The sequence below is a fragment of the Dipodomys merriami genome, unplaced genomic scaffold (assembly GCF_024711535.1).
Source record: "Dipodomys merriami isolate MVZ:Mamm:240054 unplaced genomic scaffold, mDipMer1.0.p SCAF_27, whole genome shotgun sequence".
In the NCBI taxonomy this organism is placed as follows: domain Eukaryota; kingdom Metazoa; phylum Chordata; class Mammalia; order Rodentia; family Heteromyidae; genus Dipodomys; species Dipodomys merriami.
In genome coordinates, this window is record NW_027204159.1 from 9,280,102 (window position 1) to 9,305,196 (window position 25,095).

Genomic DNA, 25,095 nt, shown 5'->3' on the forward strand with positions numbered 1-25,095 from the left:
CTAGCTTTTTCTGCTTATGTGGTGCTAAGGAATCGAACTCAGGGCCTCGTGCATGAGAGGCAAGCACTCTACCCCTGAGCCACCTTTCCAGTCCCTCTTAGTCCATTTTTTAAATGTATCAGTCTTTTACTATCAGTTCTCTCTTCATTTTATCAGAACTATGTAAAATAGCAATGCTAATTTATAACAATTGAGTAGGATATTCTTGAATGTGAATTGGATTTTTTGGGGGTCAGTTGTGGGGCTTGAACTCTGGGCCTGGGCACTGTCCCTGAGCTCTTCAGCTCAAGGCTAGTGCTCTACCACTTAAGCCACAGCGCCACATACAAATCTTCTGGTGGTTTATTAGAGATAAGAGTCTCATGGACTTTCTGGTGGTCTGGCTTTGAACTGTGATCCTCAGATCTCAGCCTCCTTAGTAGCTAGGATTACAGGTGTGAACCACTGGTACCCGGCTTTAATTGGATTATTTACAATAAAAAAAAATTGCAGGAAGTGGCGCTGTAGCTCAAGTGATATAGAACGCTCGCCTTGAGCTGAAGAGCTGAGGGACAGGGCCCAGGCCCAGAGTTCAAGCCCCACGACCGACAAAAAAAAAAAAAAAAATTGCAGTCTTCACAAACTTTCTTTCTGTTTGTCAGTGGCAGAGGAATACTCAGTTGTTTCCCTAAAGAAATGTGCTTGTTTACTGCCTGGTAATTATATTGTCTCATCTGGTAGGATTTAGTATATGTAAAAGTAGTGGGCTGGTAATGAGAGATTTAAAAATTGCATTTTAAGGAAAAAGTTTTAAAAGTTGACTTTAGATTTAAAAGCAGTAAATAACATTTAAAGCTAGAATTTAGGTACTGATTCAATTTTTTTTTTGCCAGTTGTGGGGGCCTGAACTCTGGGCCTGGGTGCTGTCTCTCAGCTCTTCAGCTCAAGGCTAGCGCTCTACCATTTGAGCCACAGTGCCACTTCCGGCTTCCTCTGCTTATGTGATGCTGAGGAATCAAAACCAGGGCTTCATGCATGCAAGGCAAGCACTCTACCACTGAGCCACCTTCCCAGCCCCTCAATTTTTTTTTTTAGGCCCTGAATCTGAAATGATTATTAGATACATAAAGAATGACTTAGAATTTACAAAAGTAGGCTTAATGGAGAAAGCTGCCTTATTCTAGTGTTGTAGAAATAAGGCAGAGCAGAAAGTATATTTCGAGGTCTTGGGATCATCGTTGTATGTGGAGCCTCCCTGGTTAAGATAGATGTTTTTAAAAATTTCATTTGGTTTTCCTTTATTTTTTTTTTCTTTTTCTTTTTGTGGGCAGTCAGAATATACTTAAATGATTTTAAAGTGAATTCTTTTTCCGGTAATGTTACTTTTTCCCTCATCAAACAGCAAACCGGGGTTTCTGAGAAGGTTGGAATTTCTTTTCTCTGTTATCTGTTACTGTGGTAACAGAATTTGATCTGAACTGATCAAATTTGAATTTCCAGGTTGCTAGGAGACAAGCAGCCTATCTTACAGATACTGGCATAGAATACCTCTTTTGAACGTCTGTATTTCTTAGAATTGCAAAGCTTCCTTTCTGAAACCTGTGTTATGTAGAGGCTTTGATCAAACTCTGGAAATATGAAAGAGGTTAAAAATGTCAAGCTAGGTTTAAAAATTCACTTTTGCTTCTTTCTTGCTGCCAACTTTTCATCTCCCCCTTGCCCTGCACCCCGCAACCCCCCCCATCTTCCCTTGACTGTTGTGAAGAGGCTAAGAATGTCCTTTTTAAGGTGTCCCAGGAACATTTGAATTTCATGTAGCTGTTTATCCCATATGCTTTCATTTACAGAAAAAACTGCCTTAGGTTACAATTCAGTTGTTTTAGGAGTAATTTAAGATTAAATTGCTACATTCAGAATATGTGCCCTTGCTGGTGGGTTGCTGATGAGAGTATGGTACAAGAATTCACTTGAAGTTGAAGGTTTGCAATATTAACCAGAAAACATTTGTGGGCATCTGGTTTTGAATAGCCAAGGGATTTGGAAATTCAGATGGTCAGTTGAAATTTAATGGATTAGGGAGCTCTAGTTTCTATGATGACCCATCAGGCCCTCTGTTGTCATGTTCATGATAGGATCTTTGCAACCCCATGGTTTCAAGATGGTGTGTATTTTACAAGTTCCTCTGAATAATTATGATAATAACACTTCAACTTTTAAACCAATAGAGTCCGGGGTCCATTGTCACACTGGAAAAATGAAATGTCTTTGTTTCGTGTCAGTGACTTGACTTGACTGCCCATAACATCAATAGCAAGCATACATAACTTTTCAGTGTCAGCTGTTTAAACTAAAGGGGCTTGGAACTTGTGCCAGAAGACTCTGCTAGCATTTCCAAGGCCCAAAAAAAGGAAGCAGCATGAAATAATTAAAGATGTGCCACTGAGAAAGTTGCTGGGCTAAGGAAGAGGAAGGTGTATTGACAGGTTCAAACCTTAGGCTTGTAAAACTTAATGATTTCTGATTTAGTTTTTGTGTGTGCACAGAATTCTGTATATAAGTGTTGATTTACCAATAATTTCACTTTGTCCTAACAGATTATTTATAAATGATAAATATTCCTTACAGAAATGAAAATTAGAACACACATATGAATATAAACATTCCCTTATACCTCCTCCATTGTCTAGAGAACAGTGTTGAATCGTAGAGATTTATCATTCTAGATTATCTTTCCATTTTATGTCTTGTTAAAATGGAAAGTATACGATACATGCTCATTGTAAAGTTTGCTGTTTCACCTTAGAATATATGTATTTTTTCATTTTTTTGTTTACTTATTTATGAATTATTTATTTTTTAAGCCAAATTACATTTTATGTAGCCCAGACTGGCCTTTAATTCTAGATCCACAGCCTCCCAACTGCTTGGGATTACAGCTGTGTGCCACAACATCTAGCTTTCACTAACATTTGTATCTATTTTTTTCTTTTTGTCTGGTTATTTCCATAGAATAACTTCTTGGGAATAGGGTTTTTTTAAACAGAATTTATGCAACTGAAGACTTCCAAAGCACACTGCCAAAAAACTTTCTATAAAGGCTGTTCTAGTTTTCACATTCATATATTTCTGATTGCCTTTTTTACATGCGTTAAGATTGGAAATTTTTGTTTAGTTGCAGAATGAAGAAGAACCTGGAGAACCTGAACAGGCTGCAGGTGATGCTCCTCCACCTTACAGCAGCATCTCTTCAGAGAGTGCAGGTAAGCAGGCCAGGTGATCACTGAACTCTTTAGCTAGCACTGATGGGCTTGCACATGTTTATTGGTATTTGCTTCACATCAGCTTCCATAAATTGTCTTTTATCATATTTTTACCTGTTGCTCTTTTGATCTGGAAAACAGATAAAAGGCAGCTCAGACTGCCTTTGCACCATAGTCCTCAGATCTCAGCCTCTCCTGAGTAGCTAGGACCACCATGGGCACCCAGCTTCTGTGTGACTTTTTATAGAGCTCAGTTTCATTCCAGCTAACGCAGTGGTAAGGAAATTGAAATTCATGAACTGGATGATGACCTGATCTTTCCTTTTTATAGTTTCTTTTTTTGATGTTTTGCCATTTATGACCCTGGTACCTATAACCAGCAATGTGGTAGGAAAAGTGAATAGAAATTGAACCCAGAGTTTTTAAACATGCTAGGCAAAGTGTTCTACCACAGAACTAAGCCCTTTTTATTTTTCATTTCAAGACAGAAACTCTCTATAGCCACAACTGTCTTCAAACTTGTCCTCTTGCCTCACTTTCTGAGTAGCTGAAACTGTGCTAAGAGATGCTTATAAATTTTTAACTAAAAGATAATCTCCCAACACTTTAATACTGTTCCTCATTAAACTTCCTTGGCCAGTCTATTCTTCTTGCTTTCTGTCAGATTGTATCTTGGGTTTTCATGAATATGTGTAGAAGGGATGGGGAAGAAGAAAGTAATGTCAGCAGAGTAACTCTTAATCACTAGAGTTTCCTCAAAGTTAACCAGTTTGCGTAGAACTTCTTCCATACCCTCTGAGTGGCTATATGCCACTACTGAACTCAGCCTGCTTCCAGGATAAACAGAGAAGTTGAAGCAATTATTTGTTGCTGTAGATTCCTAACAGCCTCCAGATCCTTTCCAAGACAGTATGTGTCCACTGATAAGAGAGATAACCTATTGATAGTCTTTGTCTGAGGCTGCCATTATAATTAAGTGGAAGACTGGTCAGTTTTACCTCCATTTTGGCCTCTGCTATTTGTCTCCTTATATTTCTGTCTCCCTGTGCTGGTTATAATTGTTTTATTAGGAGTACCTGAAACTAACTCTGCTAATATAAATGAGATTTTGGAAAAATTCTAGGTCATCTCCTAGAATCTAAAACAAAAAGTTTTCTAGCAAGTAAGGCCCTGGGGTTGATCTCTAGCACAGGAAACAAAACACTTGAACACTAAGACTTGGAAAATAAATCACAGTTTACTTTCTCTTTGTCCAGACCATAAATACTGGCCTTACATTGAATGTACTAAGTGAAAACTACAACTCATTAGTAAGAATTTGGATTTTCTATCAGACATGTTGGCTTATACCTGCCATGAGTGATTGTGTGTCAAGGTCAGCCTGGGCTAAAAGTTTCAAGCATGGTGGTATGTACCTGTCATTCCAGCTATGTGGGCAGTGTAAATAGGAGGATGGCTCGTGATCTTATTTGAAAAATAAGACCTTATTTGAAAAATAACAAAAATTAAAATGGCTAAGGGGATAACTTAAGTGCCCTGAGTTCAAATCCCAGTACTTAAAAAAATGATTTCCTAATTTATTAATGATAAAGAGGTTTTTTGTTTTTTGTTTTTGCCAGTCATGGTACCTGAACTCTGGGCCTGGGTACTGTCCCTCAGCTCTTCAGCTCAAGGCTAGTGCTCTACCAATTGAGCCACAGTGCCACTTCCAACTTTTTCTGCTTATGTGGTACTGAGGAATCAAACCCAGGGCCTCATACATGCAAGGCAAGCACTCTACCAATGAGCCACCTTGCCAGCCCCGATAAAGAGGTTATTTTTTTTAAAAAACAAATCTTTGCTAGCTAGATCCATTAGCATGTAATATAATATTTTCCCTGAATAGTATCTTGAGTTCCTATCTATAGTTGTAAATCTATAGTTGTAAAACTTTGAACCATGGCAACAGAATTTTTTTTTCAAATACTTCTCTGCCTTATTCACTTACTCTGCCTTATTCACTTACATCTTATCCTCTTTTTTTTCTTTATGACTTAGGGATTACCACTAGCAGTAGTCTGTGGTAGATATCTCATTCAAAGATTTACAAAGATGCCTTTATGCATTGAGATGTGTAGTGCTAGCTCAGTTTTCATATCCACCATTCCGCTGTCTCCAGAAGGTTTGTCCAGTTTCTGCCAACATGCTGCCCCTTCACTTTTTCTTGGCTTTCTCTGCTGTGGCCTGAGTAAAAGCAAACTGTTGCTGGAATACAGGTCTAAGAATTGTCTCTTATATAGTCATTGGGATTTGTAGTATTTCATCTTAATATTCAAAGGCCTTGGAACTAGAAAGAAAAAGAAGTTTACTTCCTATTCTCTATTGAGCCGTTAGAATTCTAAATAAGTGATTTCAGCGGGGCACCGGTGGCTCACACCTGTAATCCTAGCTACTCAGGAGGCTGAGATCTGAGGATCTCGGTTCAAAGCCAGCCTGGGCAGGAAAGACCCTGAGACTCCTATCTCCAATAAACCACTTGAAAACCAGAAGTGGTGCTGTAGCTCAAGTGGTAGAGCGCTCACCTTGAACTGAAGAGCAGAGGGACAGAGCCCAGGCCCAGAGTTCAAGCCCTATGACCGACAAAAAAAAAAGTGATTTCAGGAAAATGAGTTTTGTGGATCAGAAATTATTGCCAGCGTTAATGGCTCATAGCTGTAATCCCAGCAACTTAGAAAGAACAGTTTGAGAACAGTAGAAACAAAAAGTTAAGTGAGATCTTTTATTATAATACAGATCAATGGGAGTGGAAATACTGTGATTAAAGAGTAACTGAAAGATTAGAGATAAATAATTGTTCTGTAACTAAATCAGTTACCTTTAGTACATCAGAGGAAAAAATACATGGTAATAAAATGTAAGTTAAAATGTCAAAACAAACCTGTAAGAAATTAATTTTAAGGCTTTTTCCCTTCTTAAAGTTGATTTTCATGTTTATTAATAGAAGAAAACTATAGTTCAGATTTACATGAAAACATATGAAGTAGTTTTTTTTTTAATTGTTTGAGATGAAATCTTACTGTGCTGCTAGATTTGAGCTCATCCTCTAGCCTCAACTTCCCAAGTACCTGGAATTACAGCTAAGAGCCACCATGCCCATATTCCAATAATAAAATTAAATGTATTTTGAGAACTCACTGGATTTTTTAAAGTATTAGTGTTTCAAAAGAGAAACAAGGATACAAAGGCTGGATTTTAAATATCAAGTGACTAAGTTTGAAACAAATAAGTAAATTTTCTAAATCTAACATTTTAACTGTCTTTTCTTCAGTTATTCTATGTGTAGTTTTAGGGATGTGTCTGGGTTTGTCACATTCAGCTACTCACCAAGTAATTGTGACTTCTGTTTTTTTGCAGTATATTTTGATTATAAAGATGAGTCTGGGTTTCCAAAGCCCCCATCTTATAATGTGGCTACTACGCTGCCCAGTTATGATGAAGCTGAAAGAACCAAGGCTGAAGCCACAATACCCTTGGTTCCTGGAAGGGTAAGTATAATTTGCCATCTATAGACAGGTAGCTCTGAGGGAATTTACTTACTTTCATTTTCCATTTTGAGTTATTACCTACGTCTGTATTGATTAGTAAAAGTATAGCTCATTTTAAACAAATACATTTTCTTTTGTGAAATAAACATCCTTCCTCCCCTGAAAACGAAGAGAGAAAGAGTTATAAAGTGAACAGAAAATCCCTAGAGGAGCCTGCTTGTTTTCCCTATACTTTTGCAACTACTACCACCACTTTTTTTTGTATGTGTGCCAGTTCTAGGGTTTGAATTCGGGGCTTGGGTGCTGTCCCTAAGCTTTTTGTCCAAGGCTACTACTTGCCACAGTATACTTCCAGATTTTTGGTACTTTATTGAAGATAAGAGCCTCACTAAGTTTCCTTACCCAGACTGGCTTCAAACTGTGATCCTCAGCCTCCAGAATAGCTAGGGTTATAGGCATGAGCCTCTGGTACCTGGTTATAGCCACTTTCTTAAGTCTTGGGATGGTTGAAACATCTTGGAGCAGGAGCTGATTTAGGAAACACAGTGACCTTGTCTTCATTCTGTACACGTCATATCTTGGTGTTATATGTGACTTCCTAGAATGAAACTTACACAAGAGATCTCAATAGTGATCTAGATGAGCCCTTCTAGCATAGTAAGTTCAGATCCTATCCAGCTTTCTGTTGATTTGTTGGGCTGGGAATGTGTAAGTAAACCACAAATTTTAGAGAACTCTTGGCTTTTGATGTTAGTAATAGATTTGATTTAAAAAATATTCACCCAGGTTAAGATTGGTGTAAGTAGCGCCTTGGAAGATCTTGAGAGAATACATTCAGGATGCAGTTGGTACAAATGTAGAGCAGTTAAAGCTTTTTGCTGTAGTCGTGGCAGGAAATGAAGTGAGTGATAAAAATGAGACTAGGCTAGGTACCAATGGCTCATGCCTATAATCTTAGCTATTTAGGAGGCTGAGATCTGCAGATCATGATTGGAAGCCCAGGCAGAAAGTCCATGAGACTCTTATCTCCAGTTAGCCAGCAAAAAAGCCAGAACTGGAGGCTGTGGCTCAAGTGGTAGAGTACTAAACTTGAACGAAAAAGCAAGAATAAGAGACAGTACCAGGCCCTGAGTTCAAGCCCCAGGACTGGCACCAAAAAAAAAAAAACAAACCAAAACACCCACGAAACAAATCAACAAGACTAGAAGCTAGAGATTCCTCAAATTTTATCATAGTAAACTGTTTGTAGACTGCACTAACTACAGGAATGAAGTGCCTAACATCCCTGCCTGGTAGAAATAGTTTATCTGCCCAATCTAGGCCGACCCCATGGGTGTCAATATCAAGGACAAACTAAGAATCTTCATGGAGCTTGTTATGTAAGGTCAAGGGAGTCATATTGAGAGCCTTTAAGACATTTAGCACTGTGCTTAATTGTTAGCTATATTTTGTATGTTTCCAATCCGCACAATATTTCCTCCATTTTACAGGTGTAAATATTCATAGATCCAATAAGGTGAAGCAATTTGTCAAATGTCACTTGGCTAATAAGTAGCAGAACTAAGGGTCAACCCTGATTATCTAGACTCCAAAGTCCATCCTTATATGTTTGTTTCACTGTGCTTTGCAGACTTGCTAGATATGTGGCAAATGAGCTAGTAGGAGATTTGATTAGGCTAAACACAGAACTCTTCAGAATTCTTTTATTTGACTAATGTATATATTTAGGAGCTTCTTAGGATTCTATTATTCAGCATACTCATATTGTATATTTTTATATAAAGCATAAATCATTATACAGAATTTAGCATACAGCCAGAGCGAAAGGGCCATCAGTGCTTTTTATCTCTGTTACACAAGAGCAGTGACATCAAGAACTGTGACTTTCTTTTGTGTATATTAGAAAGGCAACTTTGCAAAAATTTTAAACATTAATAAAACATAAATGTCCTTTGATGGGGCCATTCCAATCCTAGTAATTCATCTTAATGAGAGAAATATACAATTTTACACAAAGATATTGATTATACCAACATGCATCATAAAGCTTCTAATAATGATAGGGGATTAGTAAAAAATAGAGTATGCTTCAACTATACAAAATACAATAAGAAGCCATTAAAAATGTTTGAGTAATATGGCTGTATGGTGATGTTTATATCGAGTGGAAAATCCAAGTTGCAAAATCATATATGCAGCCTGATACCAGTTGTTATACAGACCCAACTATTCAACCACATGAAGTTGCTAACTTAAGCTATTTCTTTTATGTGTTTTACATGGTGGGAAATGGGACTTGTAGTGGGCCTGGAGGTCTTGATATTATTGTTTTTCTTTATTTTTGTTGTTTGTTCTTGGTGGTACTGGGGTTGAGCTCAGAGATTCTGTTTCTTAAGCCATGCCTCTAGCCTAGACTTGGAGCTTTGTTGGATAAGAACATTGCAGAAGACAAAGCCTTAGAAAGCAGATAGAAATTCAAGTACAAGTCAATTCAGTTCTATGAATGTAGTAATTGGTTTTATTTGAGTGCAAGGAGTTTGTTAAAGAGATATGATCAAAACTGTTATTTGTAGAATCCCTGAAATGCTAGGTGGAGACAATGAAATTTAGTATATAGAATATGTTTTGTGTAGTCCTTTGCTGGTTTTGAGCAGCAAGCTCTGGTTATAGTGTGTGTGCTTGTAATTCTAGCTCTTGGAAATGGAGATAGTATCAAGGTTTGAGGTCAGCCCAGACATAAAGTTAACAAAATCTTATCTCATAAGCAAGTTGGTCTTAGTAGTACTCATTGTAATACCAGGTACTCAGAGGTAGAGGTAGAAAGATCACAGTCTGAGGCCACCCTGGGCAAAGTAGGAGACCCTATCTGAACAAGAAACTACAAGCAAAACAGGACTGCAGGTGTAGCTGAAGTGGCAGAGTGCTTGCCATTCCCTGAGTTCAGTCACCAATATCACCAAAAAGAAATAGGGGTTTGACCAGGAATATGAAGGGACTAATGGCATTAACCTAGCAAAACTTACAGGAGTAATTGTGATAGATACCAAGGATGGGAAGAATAGCTCAAAGGCATTTTTAAGTATTACTAGAAGTTACTTGCATACATTTTTTTGCAATATATCTTTGGAGTAGTTAATATTAAAAGCAGAATATTTTTCTGATTTGTTGAAACCTTCAGCTAATATTGAATCAGAATACTAGACATTTAATATTTAAAGAAATAATTATAAAACAAATGCATTCTTATAAAAATTTGAAAGAGTGGAGGGGGTGTTTAAAGTTAGAAAAGGGAGCTGTCAGTGCCATTTACCCTTTGTGTAGTTCCCACTCTCTAAGGGAAGCCCTGGAAACAGTTTGGTATGAATTTTCTCAGCACTTTTTCTGTGCAGAACAAGTTTTGGTTGCGCCCAATTTTGTTTTCCTTTCAGAAATCTTCTTCACTTCTCACATTATGTTATACTTAGTTACGGTTAAATATGTGAATACACATATTGAAAAGCATGTTCACAAATGTTGGGTCATGTTCCTTCTATTTTTATTCTTCAGTGTTTGGTTTTCAAGTTAGAATGGGAGGTGGGTGTATTTCAGACTATTACCAATACAAACAAATGCTTCCAGATCTGAGCAGTGTAGATTATTGATATGTAGTCATGTTGTCCTTTCTGTGTGTGTGAGCCAGTTGACTCTGTCTCAATAGGTAGGCCCTGGATTACATTCTAGAGTTTCAGCTGTATTTTCCGTGCTATTTTTTTTTAATTGATATCATAGTTCAATGATAGAGCTTATGCTTAATTAGTATGTGCAAGGTGCTGGATTTAATCCCCGCACCAAAAATAAGTAAGTAGGTAGGTAGGTAGGCAGGCAAGCAACAGGCAGGCAGGCAGGCAGGCAGGCAGCAGACAGACAGACAGACACAGACAGACAGACAGATATGAATATGGGTTATCAAATAAAAATTTCATTTAGAAGACTATGGAAAAAATTATTTATGATCCATATCTTTCATTTACAATGCAGAATGAAATTTTTAAAAATATTTTTGAACCTTAAATGCTCAGAGTTTTAAATTGAGCCATAGCAATAAATTTTCTTCTATTTGTTCCTTATTTTATTTCTCTTTGTATCAGTTCTTTGCCCAAAAGTCATTAAGAATTAACCTACTGTTTTCTTTTAGGATGAAGATTTTGTGGGTCGGGATGATTTTGATGATGCCGACCAGCTGAGGATAGGAAATGATGGGATTTTCATGTTAACTTTTTTCAGTAAGTACATATATACACAGAGCAGAGTTGCTCCGTACCAATCTTGCTCCGTACCAATCTGAGTTCTTTGGATTAGTATATGGAAAGTACAATTAAAATTGTTGTAAGAATGCTGCATTTGTACATGAGCTAAACCTCATCTTCCAGATCTCCAGAAGTCCTTGGCATGATTCCTCCTTATACTCATGTACACAGGATTGAATTGCCCTTGTCTGATAAATTTTGTTCTGCAAGTTTCTGTTTTCTGACAGCTCAGTCAGCCAGGTTTTTCCTCTCTGATGTTTGACCCTATTATCTTTTATGTACCTCACTTAGAGGTAAGCAACTAGCCAGGTGGCCCACACCTGTTATCCTAGCTGAGAGCTGAGGATCGCAGTTTGAAACCAGTCCTGGAAAGAAAGGCCATAAGACTCTTATTGCCAATGAACCACCAGAAAACCAGAAGTGGTGCTGTGGCTCTAAGTGGTAGAGTGCTAGCCTTGAGCTAAATAAAAAACTCAGTGACAGCGCCCAGGCCCCGAGTCCAAGTGCCATGACTGACCCTCCCAAAAAAAGAAGTGGCCAGCTATGTGCTATATTGAAATATCAAGGAAAGGGGCCAAGAATGGGGCTCATCATACCTGTAATCCCAGCTACTTGGGAGGTAGAGACAAGAAGATTAAGGTCCAGCCAGCTTAGAGAAGCCCTGTCTGAAAAACAGACTGAAGCAAAAAGGATTGGGGATATGGTTCAAGTGCTCCTAACTTCAAACCCTAGAATCACCAAATAAATAACCACCAATGACTAAAATCTATAAAGAAAATACAGTACTTATAGAGATGATGTTATGTAAATTGTCAGTTCACAGAGCATAGGAGGATAAGTAACTTGAATCAATATTTTTAGAATGTCTGGTCTTTTTTTTTAAGTTCAGTGTCCCAAGTCATTTATTATTATTATCATTATTATAATTATGATTATTATTTTTATCAGTTGTGGGGCTTGTACTCAGGACCTGGATGCTGTCCCTGAGCCTCTTTGTGCTCAAGGCTGGCGCGCTACCACTTGAGCCACAGTGCCACTCCTGGTTTTTGTGTTGTTAATTGGAGACGAGTCTCACGGGGCTTTTTCTGCTCTGACTGACTAGGATTACAGGCATAAAACACCTGGCTCCCAAGTCATTATCTACTAAAATATGTAACACCAAATAGTACAAGTCATATGTATACAGTTTGTTGAGCAATGAGGCACTTTCAACAATAGATAGAAGTGCATGTAATAATGAAAAACTTGATTTTAACAGAGGATATTTTTGCTTTTAGGGAGGAGGGCTCTTGGGAGAGGAACAGGGAGGGTTGTAAAGGGCTGGCTATCTTTTATCCTGGTGAAAGGGTTTTAAGCAGAGGCATTGTTCTTTGACTAGGGACCTCATTTTCCCCTCTGCTTTTCTAGTGGCATTCCTCTTCAACTGGATTGGCTTTTTCCTGTCTTTTTGCCTGACCACCTCAGCTGCAGGAAGGTATGGGGCCATCTCAGGATTTGGTCTCTCTCTAATTAAGTGGATCCTGATTGTCAGGGTAAGTGGTATGATGGAAAAAGTAAATTGTGAAAAGATAATGATAAAATTATATTGAATATTTGACTTTTTATTGGCATTGAGTTATCCTAACATTTAAAATAATACTTTGTTTTTGTTCTGGTTTCATGATGAAATTGAACCCAAATGATTCTCAAATGATTCCTGACCACAAGGTTTGTAGTCAAAGCTAGTGAGTATTGGTCTATAGTGATCCTTCACCTGTCCAGGTAGCTATGTTCCAGAGACCGCCACAAACGGTGAAAATACAGGAAGTAGTAGCATTATACATTCATCCCTCACTGTATCTCAGTTCACTTATTGCTACTTTGTGGATTTTCAGCTATCGTAGGGATCTCTGGACTGTAACTTCTGTGGTAGGTGAGGATCACTATGTGGTTTTTTGGCTTTGAATCATGATCCTCAGATCTCAGCCTCCTGAATAGCTAGGATTATAAGCATAAGCCACTGGCACCTAGCAGGAAACACTTTTGAATGTAACAATAACGTAAGTTCCTAATGGCTTAGAAAATCAGAGAAACAGTGGAGGGAAAGTCTGTATCTCTCATGAGAACAAGTGCTGACACAGAGGTTAACTAAATTTTCAGCATCATCAGAGATAGCTGACTTTTCAGTAATTTGCTCTTAATTCTGGTTCCCTTGGGGTTAAAAGATGGTGTTTTCAAGTATCACACTGAAACACAACAGCACTCCATAGAAAAGTGAAAACTACAGATGCTTCTTGATTTATACAATGAGGTCATAGCTTAATAAATGTATTGTAAGCTGAAATACTGTGTTGGTCCATTTAACCCACTTAGCATCATAGCTAGTACCAAGTTCACTGAGCATACAAGTTGTTTCCTCTGCATTTATATCACTGACTACATGCTGTAGTCAGTATGTAGACTACATGCTCACTATCACCCAGCACCCTGAGAGAACATCATACCACATGCCACTATCTTGGGAAAAGGTCAAAATTCCAGGAATAGTTCCTGAAAAATGCATATTGCTTTTATACCATTGTAAAGTTAAAATTCTGCCCAGTGCCATCTGAATTCCCCTTCCTTTTTTCTATTTTTCTTTTCTTTTCTTTTCTTTTTTTTTTGGCGGGGGGTGTTTGGTCGTGGGGCTTGAACTCTGGGCCTGAGCACTGTCTCTCAGCTCTCAAGGCTAGTGCTCTACTACTTCCGGTTTTCTGGTGGTTTATTGGAGATAAGATTCTCACAGACTTTCCTGCCTGGGCTGGCTTTGAACCGTGATCCTTAGATCTCAGCCTCCTGAGTAACTAGGATTACAGGCTTGAGCCACTGGCGCCCAGCCTCTTCCTTTTTTCTTTAAGAGCAAAGAAGTGTTTCTAGAAACCTTAATTCACATTGGTAGAATGACACCTTGTACGCATTCCTAACCCAGTTACTGGCATGGGATTACAGTGAGGCATGGCATTACAATGATGTACATGATACAGTTTCCAGGTCAGGCCATGAACAAATGGGGCCTTATTAGAAAGGAGGCAGTGGTATCAGCCAAACAGTTGTCTTATTCAGTTGCACTGAATAAGCAAAGTAAAACTATTACTTGCACATATTTTTAGAAGAGCAAATACTATGTGGTCAAAATAAAAAAGGGGCCTAGGGATGTAGCTTGTGGTAAATTGTCTGCCCAGCATGCTCAGGGCCTTAGGTTTGATCCCTAGGACTGCAGAAGGAAAAAAAGAAAACTACTTGTATATTTTCAGAACCAAGAATTCATAACTATTCATAATTAAAAATTGCCTTTCTATGAAAAGAAATAGATTTATATTTGTCATAACTTTCACAACACTTGTATATTTAAGACCTTTGTAAGACACAAATACAGTAATGGTATAACATGAGTCCTTAAAGTTAATATGTGAATTTATGTTTGTTAAGTTGCTAAAAGTATTTGCCTTGTTTTCAGTTTTCGACCTATTTCCCTGGATACTTTGATGGTCAGTACTGGCTCTGGTGGGTGTTCTTGGTTTTAGGTAAGTGCTTTTAACATAAGAAAAGGAGAGAAGTGGTTTAATTAAATTTGATACAACTGAAATTACAGTATACTTGTATGTTACTTAATTATATGTATCAATTAAAAGTACAATTTTTGGGGCTAGGGATATGGCTCAAGAGGTAGAATACCTACCTAGTAAGTACAAAGCCCTGAGTTCAAACCCCAGTATAATTTTTAAAATGTTTTTTTTCCTGAAGAGTAAGGTATTGTCACTATTAGAGTAACAACCCACTTACACATATATATCTCCATTGTGATCAATGGGGCATACTGGTAAAATGACTAGTCTGTTGATTTTTTTCCTTTTGTGAGTTATTGCCACCCTAAAGGTTTCACAAACTCAGCCTTTAGAGTGCTTGACATATTACGAACAATTGAAGTAGCTCCTGAGTATATAACTCATCATGTCTGGTTAGATCTGTCAGTGGGTAACAGAAAATGTAAAAGTTTTGTTAGACTTAACTTCAAGTTATGTCTAAACTAGTTTAGTTTTGGGATTCTTTGAAAGAATAAGAATTATATTTTGTGCATGGCTTGTTTTTTCAGCTTGGAGATCAAACTCAGAAGCTAGTACACAACTAGGCAAGCACTCCACCTCTTAGTCCAGCCCAGAGAGTAAGAAGTGTTTTATAGTGGGAGAGGCTTTACAAAACAAAACTCTCTCTCTCTCTTTGTCTCTGTCTCTGTCTCTGTGTCTCTCCTCTCTTTTTCTCTTTCTCTACTTTTCAAGTTTTCAGATTTTTTATCTTAAATTTTACTGTCTGTACAATGGAATAAAAATTTTAATGGGGGCTCTTCACTATTTATAAAGAAAAGATATATGAAATAAGAAATCAGTATCATTGCCATAATTCTACAAAGTAATAACAAGGCTACCGTATAGCTCTTATATGATTGCCTCACTATGCGTCTGTGACATTGCTCTGAACTTTTTGGTTGCTTCCTTTATTAAGGTGGTGATACTGCTGCTAAGGTGTCTGGCTGGCCCAGCCTATACCTATGCCCAGCAGGGGCTCATTACAGTCAGGACCTGCCTTGCTCAGCTGACAGAGCTATGTATTTCTGATCCTAGATTTGACTTAGAAGTATAAGTCATTCGTCACATCGTTTCTACCCTCCTCCCCCAACAGCATCATCCATTCTACTGTTGGTTGAAATGTCATTTGAGAAAGAGAAAGTAATTATATTCCTTGCTTTGATTATTCAGAAGTATAGTAATAAAAAGTACTGATGAGTTATTTAGGGAGGATAAATCCTTGGTTTGTGTATTTTTTATGATATAATCTAAGAGAAAGTCGGGTTCACGGTTATCCCTGAGGCAGAACACTTTCCTAGCATGCTTTAGGTACTAGGTTAGATTCTCAGCACCACCAGGAAAAAGTAAAACATAGAGGGGCTGGGAATGTGGTATAGTGCTTGCCTAGCGTGGATAAAGCCCTGGGTTCGATTCCTCAGTACCATATAAACAGAAAAAACCAGAAGTGGCACTGCAGCTTAAGTGGTAATGCTAGCCAGGGACAGTGCCCAAGCCCTGAGTTCGTTCCAGGACTGGCAAAAAAAAAAAAAGAAAAAAGCCTGAAGTTAAACCAAACTAAATAAGCCAAAAAAGAGACAGTAAGTATATTTTCCGATTGTTTGTGGCATAGATTACTTAAAAAGTGAATGCATTGAACTTCTTTTATGAGTTGAAATTCATAGCAAAATTGGCCTGAGCTGAGCTGGCTTGTAGCTGATTCCATGTGCTCTCCATTTCAGAAGGCTCCCCCTAACCACATTGTTTGAAGGGGTTGTACAATTTTGTGTTTTTGGTGCAAAACAGAATGGTGTTAAATGAGCTTGGCACCATAACTCTTGGTTATTTCCCCCAATCCTTCCTCCTATCTGGGTAAAGAGAGTTTTTCACCCTGAGTATATTGTAAAAAGTGTCCAGAAGTGCCTAGGGCTTGGAAAAGAAAGGAGGGAGCAGGTGAGTGGAGTTGACTGTTGAGGAGTACAGGTTTTTAGGGGAGTTATTGTGATTATTCGTAGCTATACAAGCTATAAAAATATTCATTTATTGTACAGTGTTTAAAATCTGCTAAGATCGCCAGGTGCCAGTGGCTCACGCCTGTAATCCTAGCTACTGAGAAGGCTGAGATCTATGGATCATGGGTCAAAGCCAGCCCAGGCAGGAAAAGTCTGAGACTTTTATCTCCAATAAACCATCAGAAACCCTGAAGTGGCACAGTGGCACAAGTGGTAGAGTGCTTGCCTTGAGCTGAAGAGCTGAGGGACAGAGCCCAGGCCCAGAGTTCAAGCCCCATGACCAAAACAAAACAACAACAAAAAAAACGGTTAAGACTCTGAGTCCATCTCTGAAGGAGGAGGGTCAGTGTGAGTTTGCATTGGAGGGGAACATCACTACCCTTTGGACTGTTTTGACAAGGTGCAAACTGTACAGTTAAAATCAGTTTTAATTGAAAGAGAGCGTAACACTTGCTATAATAGATGAAGGGGTGCTGACATCTAGTGGACAACATTATGTACTGTTGGCAGAAGAAGAAATCTCACAAGTTAGATTTTTTCTTTCTTTTTTAAGAAAACCATGGTTGTTAATTTGGCCTCTTTGTGTAATTAATTGAAGTGCTTTTGGACTTGATAAGGCCTCCAAAGGTGAACATTTGTCCTCATTTAATTTTTACTTCATTTTCAGACAGATTTGATTTTTAATAAGCAAAAAAAGGACATTTGGCTCTTGAGATTATGCTATCTCATTGAGTAATGGATAGTTTAATACAAAGATCCCTTGGAGATTCTGGAGGAAATTGTTCGTATTTTAATAGCCTGTAGCAGAAAAATGTAAAAGTATTGCTATCAGAAGGGATATTTCTGGGGAAGGGACTTAACATGGAAATCATAAATTCATTCTCGATTTTTTTTATTAGGTTTTCTCCTGTTTCTCAGAGGATTTATCAATTATGCAAAAGTTCGGAAGATGCCAGAAACTTTCTCAAATCTCCCCAGGACCAGAGTTCTCTTTATTTATTAAAGGTATTAAAAAAAAAAAAAGTTCTGTTCCCAGTTTGTTCATGTGATACACTGCAGATTTCCATTCAGTTTTTTCTTTTTAATTGTGAAAATACCATACAGAGGGGTTACAATTACATGGGCAAGGTAATGAGTACATTTCTTATCAAGCATTGTTGCCTCCTCCTTTGTTATCCATTCAGTTTTTGAGTAAGGATCTGTGGTAAGGCACCCAGGGAAGATAAGAAAGACACAGCTTCTGCCTTTTTTGCAGTTTTTAGTTTAGTAAGGGGAGGGAATTAACAAAAGCTAGTTTGTAAAGGCAAACTATTTTATGTTTTACAGTGAGGGAGAAGCAAGGGTCTTAGTAGTCATCAGAAGGTCTAGTACATTGATTGCTTGATTAAATATTCACCTTTAACAGTGTTCATGGTAATAACATTTCCAGATGACAACATTCAGAAGGAACCCTCCAGGCCCAAGTACTCTTCTCTCATTTAGAACTCCCTAACCCCCCTCTGCAGTGAGAAGAGACTGGAAGAATTCCTTTTGCTTGGACTATTGATAAGCCCACCAAGGTCTTTATCTCTTAATATTAATTGTTGTGCCTTTCTTGGCACCTTTCTTCATGTTTATACCCAGATAGTCATTCTGATGGTGAGGGAGGTCAAATCCAAGGGAAGGAAGGGGAGAAAGGAACTTTCTTACCTGAAACAGGAAATATAAGCTCTGCCAAGGATATTTGATTCACACATAGCTTTCCCTAGAGATCAACTCTAGCTTAACATCAATCCACAACCAGTAAAGGAAGAGTGGGGGGCACTGGGGAAGAGAGAATACACCAGAGACCTCTTTGGCAAGACAAACTAGGTCTTTTCAGACTTTGTTCTTTGCTTCCTATGCTTTTGGGGAGCTATGTGAGTGATGGAGTGGAGCCTCGAACACTTAAGAGACCAGTCCAGCAGAACCCCAGGGAAGGCTTTGTAATGCAGTTACACAGCATTTGTGACAAACCTTAAGAGATGGAATTGTTTTGAGCAGGCCCTAAGCCCAAGCCCCACTACTAGAGGGGGAAAAAAAGAATTTTAACTAGTAGATTTCTGGATGGGGAGAAATTGGAGGCCAGATGAAGAGCAGAAATAGGGACAGGGAAGTACAAGGGCCTTGGGGAGGACTTAGGAACATAAGGAATTTGGAAGATCAAGGCCCAAAAGCCAGGTGGAATTTGTTCTTAAGTGAGTACTGCTTAGCCTGCTTGCAGGCTAAGCTTAGCCATCAAGCTTATGAAGCTGCCTTTATCCCAGTGATATGTTGGCTCAAGGCAGCTAAGCCCATGTGAACTTCTGTATTTACTGTTAGGCATCATGCTTTGTATAGGTAATATATATTGAGTCGAGTTCTCAAGTGTGAAGACTGGTGGCCTCAAGAGATATGATTCAAGAAAATAAAACATTTAATTTGCCAGGTAATGGAACAAGCATTGAAAATTTTTAAGCAACAAACTAACATGATGACACCTTAAATTCAACAAAAGTTTTTTTCAAGCAGAATATAACAAAGATAACACTAAGAGTTTCCCATGTGTCAGATATTGTGTTATATATTTTATTTGTTTAACTAAATTACTTAACTAATTAAAAGGTAGCTCAAGCTTGTATTAAAGTAAATTTCTTGAAGAGAATATCTATTTTACACTTATTACTTTTTTTTTGGTTGGTCATGGGGCTTGAACTCTACCTTTTGAGCCACAGTGCCACTTCTGGTTTTCTCACCAGAGAAAGAGATAAGAGTCTCACTAACTTTCCTGCCCGGGTTGGCTTTGAACTTTGATCCTCAAATCTCAGCCTCTTGAGTAGCTAGGATTATAGGCATGAGCCACTGGCTTCTGCCTCTGACTTTTTTTTTAAAGGGGGGAAGCTTACATGTTTAAAAATATGTGGCATGTTATGAATTTGAACTCAGTCACTAGGTCTGGATACAATATACACCACCCCCTGGCATGGACCCTAAGTCCTGCTCTGTGTCTTTGTGTCTGAGATATCCTAATTTTGAGGGTCTTACAAATAATCTGTGTAGTTTTATTCAGTTCTTGTCATTTTTTTTTCATCTGCATATCTGATTATACTCAGGTGGTTAGCCCTAGGTTTCACTCTTAGCAAAAGTTATTCTTTGAGGTTACTGTGAGTCCTCCTTTCACTTCTTAAGTCACCTACAGATTCCTTTAGCATTGGTGCTGCTCAAAATATCATGCAGGAACTTATTTTTTATTGTTACTCTGTATGGGTAGTAAATGGTAGCTCTGAACTTCTCAATGGACTAAGAATATCCTTTTGTCTGTTCTCTTCATTATTAAGTTAGGAGGGGATTGCCTACCTTTACTATGTGCTTCTAGTGCATACAAATAGTGGTCAGGTGAGGAAAAAGCCTGAGGGTCTTTTACATATTTAAATTTAAAACAATGCATCTATAGAACTATGATTTGAAGCCAGCAGTCCTTAGTAACAGTTCTGTGGAAGGAAGTTAGGAGCTTGGTACACTAATGCTGGATCCTTTAGGTGTTGAGAAAAACATGTGCACAGGTAAATGCATAGCCCTCATTGGACAGCATGATAGCATTTATTTGCTTTCCTGCTTCGATTTCCTGCTTGATTTGGAACCATTCCTGATATGCCCAGAGGGGATTTGGAGCTCCAGAATTAAGAGACTTGGGGGCTTAAGGCAGTATTTACAATTCGAATGGCTTTCTTACTCATTCCCCAGAGATCCCCAGAGGGAACCTGATATAATATCCATAGGATTGAGGGTCCCTCCTCAGTTGAAAGGGATAAGACCTCTCCATCAAAATCCAAATGTAGAAAATTTGTTTTATATAGTTCCAAGAAATTTAGTTTAGTTCAGTTAGAGGAGGGGCTGGACACCATCAGATGACATATGAGGGCTTTCTTTTCTTCTTTGACTCCTACTTTCTTTGATAGTGATAGCCCTAGTGACAGCCTAACCATAAGCTGACTTGTTGCCAGAAAGATCATAGACAGGGAATTTTTATTTATTTTTTTTAACCAAAAAGCCAGAAGTAGAGCTGTGGCTCAAGTGATAGAGTACTAGCCTTGAGCAAAAAAAAAAAAACAAAACAGGGACAGCACCCAATCCCTGAGTTCAAGCCCCATGACTGGCTCCAAACAACAACAACAAAAAAAAAACCTGACAAGTATTGAAACTTTTTCTTCCTTACTCAGGAAAAAAGTTCTTAGGACTGCTGCCGTCCCTTATCTGTGAGATAAATGAGAGGTTAGTGTCAGTACCTGTGAGGTGCGACATGGTTGATTGTAACACTACTTGCATTGTACCAAAAACTCTTATAGACATGAAGCAAAATGTATTTAACCATATCTGCGATAAAAGGAAAAGATTTACTTAAAAAAATTATTCTGTTGTAGTATAACTCAGGTTGACATTGAACTAGAGATGCTCCTGCTTCAGGTGTACTCCACTATGATCATCTCCTTGGAAAACAGTTTTAGTCCCTGGCATTAATAAGCTAGGAGTCTTTATCATTGAAATATGATCCTATATCCTAGTACACCTATTTTTACTAAAGGAAGACATCCTGAAGATAAAGTTTGATTTAGTGGACTGTGTTGTAAGATAGCAAGACAGTAGAAATGGCATTTCCAGTGGACTTTTTTCTTTAAAAAAAAAAAATTCAGTTTAAGAAAGGTATCCACAGTCCCTAAGTTCTATTTGCCTTGTAGCTTTTGGATGCTGGTGTCTTTGTGACACTTTAGTCAAAGGGCTCTGAATGGCACCCAGGCCTTACACAGCAGCACCTCTCTAGCCGACTTTCATCTGGAGTTTGTGTCTGTGTGATGATTGAGATTTTACCCTTGGTAACCTGGGTATCTTCTTAGAGGATTTGAAATGACTATTAGTGGCAAGCTTGACTTGGAGGATCTTTAGAATTGTTGATGAAGAAGCAAGGAATGAGGGAGGCTGTCTACGCTCTTGTACATGTTCTTACAAATTCTAGCCATTGTTGCATCTGTTTTCTTCTACTGGTGGAAACTGTAGAAATAAATGGCTTGGGATTGTTAGGATTCATTTCAGAAACCTCCATCTGATAATAGTATATAGATTTTCTTTTAGTTTTTACAGCTTTTAATAAGCCTGTCTCATGTTTCTGCCCAAAAAGTTACCTTGTATCAGTAACACTGATTTACCAAACACCCTGAATTTGTAATTCAGAAAAATGTTGGACTGTTTTTTCATTAATTTTCTCCAGTATTATAGCTTCTTTGCATTTTGACAGCCTTTTAAAAATGTATGCTTGGTCTGGGAAGGTGGCTCAGTGGTAGAGTGCTTGCCTTGCATGCATGAGGCCCTGGGTTCGATTCCTCAGCACCACATAAGCAGAAAAAGCCAGAAGTGGCACCGTGGCTCAAGTGGTAGAGCTCTTGCCTTGATCTGAAGAGTTGAGGGACAGCACCCAGGCCCAGAGTTCAGGCTCCATAACCAGAATAAAAAGATTAAATTAAAATTAAAAAAATAAAAATGTATGCAGTATTCTATCAAAAGAGAGAAGCTGGGTGCTGATGGCTCACACCTATAATCCTAGCTAGTCAGGAGGCTGAGATCTGAGGATCACAGTTCAAAGTCAGTGTGGGCAAGAAAGTCTGACTAGACTCTTATCTCCAGTTAACTACCAGAAAACCGGAAGTAGCACTGTGGCTCAAAGTGGTAGAGTGCTATCATTGAGCAAAAGAGCTCAGAGACAGTGCCCAGCCCTGAGTTCAAGCCCTACAACCAACAACAACAACAAAAAAGTTTCTTGGTTACAGTAATTTGCAGAGATAAAAAAGTGAGCTAAAGGCCTAGATAGAACTGAGTCCATGCAATTGTTATTCGGAGCTAGGAACTACAAAGTAGTTTCTCAATGAAGTAGTTAATGTAGGTTTCTTTCTAGTATTATGGTAGGGATTTACTTGTAATTTTTCCAAGTTATTTCTTTGAGAACTAATGAAGTATGTATAGTGTAGGGAACTGCCTTGGTCTTTAGAGACCCTGATTTAATTACAGGCACTGTGGGGAGAAGTAAGGACATTATTTTGAGACTATGTACTTCAATCATGCATATTAAAATTAGGAGTTACATATATTTGTTATTTTCAGAGAAACATGCCCTCCAAGTACATTGGTACTTGGTACATTGGTACAGATTTTAAAGAAAATTTGTTCTAAAAATGTATATATTTGTGAAATCTCTGAGCTTAGTCTTTTTTTTTAATATTTGCTATGGTCTGTTAAGTATAGCATGAGTTCATTTGCTTCCACCAGATGTCTTGTCTGGTTGGTAAACAGTGGTTGGTAAACAGTAGCATCAGGTATATTTGGAAAATTACCTGTGCACTTGAGTTCTGTCCAGGTTTACAGGGTTAAGTGTAGGGTGAAGAATGACTACTTCCATTCTTTTGTTAGAAGAGCTAACAGAATAAAACTTCTGACCTCATGGGATTTTAGAGCAAGCATACCCATTCTTTCTATTTCTGGAGGCCTCGATAATGTTAAGAACTGAAAATGGAATGTTTATTCAGTACTATGAGGTCAGTGTATAGTAATCTTAAAACTATGTTAAAATGCACTTCTCATATCTCCAAACATCCTGTCTTCTTTTGTGACTACATCCTTCTCTTAGCCAAAATAACAAGCTAACTAGAATTTCACTACTCAATATCCTTTTCTGGCAGATGTTTTCTGGCAAGGGCCTTCCTGCGTTTATGAATTCCCTCTCAAGAAGCAAGAGAACACCTGCAGGAAGTGAATCAAGATGCAGAACACAGAGGAATAATCACCTGCTTTAAAAAATAAAGTACTGTTGAAAAAGATCATTTCTCTTTATTTGTTCCTAGGTGTAAAATTTTAATAGTTAATGCAGAATTCTGTAATCATTGAATCATTAGTGGTTAATGTTTGAAAAAGCTCTTGCAATCAAGTCTGTGATGTATTAATAATGCCTTATATATTATTTGTAGTCATTTTAAGTAGCATGAGCCATGTCCCTGTAGTCAGTAGGGGGCAATCTTGCTTTTTTCATTTTCCATTTCAAACTGAATTTGGAATTAAAGATTTTAGTGTAAGATATGTATAAGGCTGATTGTTTTAAAGGGGTTTTCTCAAAAGTTAAGACTTTGGTTATGACTGCATTTCTGCACATAATCCATATTTACTGTTAAAGTTAATGTAGAAATTCATTCATTTGTACTGTGTGTAAACACCTGAAAGCAAAATCATAGTGCAAAATACATTAAGGTGTGATTTAAAAAAAAAAATGTTCTTAATTGGTAAATAAGCATTCTTTTTTTTGTAGTCTGTATTCAAAACTTTGCAGTACCTGTTTGTTCTGTGGTATGTACCTAAGGAATTTTAAAGTGTTGTCACAGTATAAAATAGAAAGAGCAACGATAAATGCAGTTTAATTATTAAAATGTAATTCTGGACCTATGTATGATTAGAATCCCAGTGGATTAGTTACTAGGAATAAAGAAAGAATTAGCTTGGAACTTTTGAGATGATCCCTAACATACTGTACTACTTGCTTTTACAATGTGTTAGCAGAAACCTATTTGTTATAAATGTAGAATGATGTGCTTTCTGCCCAAGTGGTAATTTACCTTGGTTTGCTATATTAAAACTGTAAATACAACAGAATATTAATAAATGTCTCTTGTGTAGCACCTTTTATTGTACATTAGTGCTTAATTTTTTGGTTTGCATTTGTTGATTGGTAAAAAAACAATTGAGGCTATAGATTTTTCATTCCTCCTCCTAATCTTGTCTTGGTTGTTTTAAATTTAGAAGCCACTGGTATATAAAATAATTGTTTGATTTGTTTCATTTTCTACTTATTCAAATGAAATATAGTGAAACAGTACAGCAAGGCAGTCTTACTGTATAAAATAGCACTATCACTTAGTATCATGTAAGTAAGAACACTGGATAAGACCTGTAATTGATCCCTTAACTGCTGCCTGTGAATATCTGGAATCAGCATAAGAATTCTTTTGCAGGTTATATCATACACAGAAAGGTAGGTTTGTTGGAAGTCAAACAGGAACACCAAGAGTCTGTTGCACTGATAATGAGTATTCTGACCTGTTTATTGCTTTACAGTTTTTAGTTTATGGAGATGGTCTCACTGTGGCATTTAGGCTGACTTTGAATTTATGATCTCAAGTGCTGGGATAACTGGTGGGATCTGTGTATTCTTATTTAAAAGTTAACTTGTTTTGCAATAAAGGAAGGGCATTTATGAAAATCTCAGAAAACTTTTTTGGATCAGATTATAACAATAGGGTTTGAAAGTTTTTATAGGTCATAATGGAATGAAAAGATCCCTAACAATCTGAGTAAATCTCGGGAGACCTGTGGGGATTTAAGTTATCTGTAAAACAAAATAGAAACTAGGTCCTAAATTGTATTAC

At 37.7% G+C, this 25,095-nt stretch overlaps 1 protein-coding gene across 1 annotated transcript in view; it reads left to right on the plus strand.

Annotated features, from left to right (window-relative positions):
• The window catches only part of Ndfip1 (Nedd4 family interacting protein 1), a 44,960-nt gene extending 20,612 nt beyond the window's left edge, over nucleotides 1–24,348 (plus strand). The window contains exons 2-8 of the mRNA XM_070036285.1: nucleotides 3,152–3,239; nucleotides 6,633–6,763; nucleotides 10,938–11,025; nucleotides 12,457–12,581; nucleotides 14,525–14,591; nucleotides 17,539–17,644; nucleotides 23,362–24,348. Coding sequence (XP_069892386.1) covers nucleotides 3,152–3,239; nucleotides 6,633–6,763; nucleotides 10,938–11,025; nucleotides 12,457–12,581; nucleotides 14,525–14,591; nucleotides 17,539–17,642 — 603 coding nt within the window. The 3' untranslated portion in view covers nucleotides 17,643–17,644; nucleotides 23,362–24,348. The remainder of the gene's footprint in view (nucleotides 1–3,151; nucleotides 3,240–6,632; nucleotides 6,764–10,937; nucleotides 11,026–12,456; nucleotides 12,582–14,524; nucleotides 14,592–17,538; nucleotides 17,645–23,361) is intronic.
• Nucleotides 24,349–25,095: the final 747 nt, after the last annotated feature.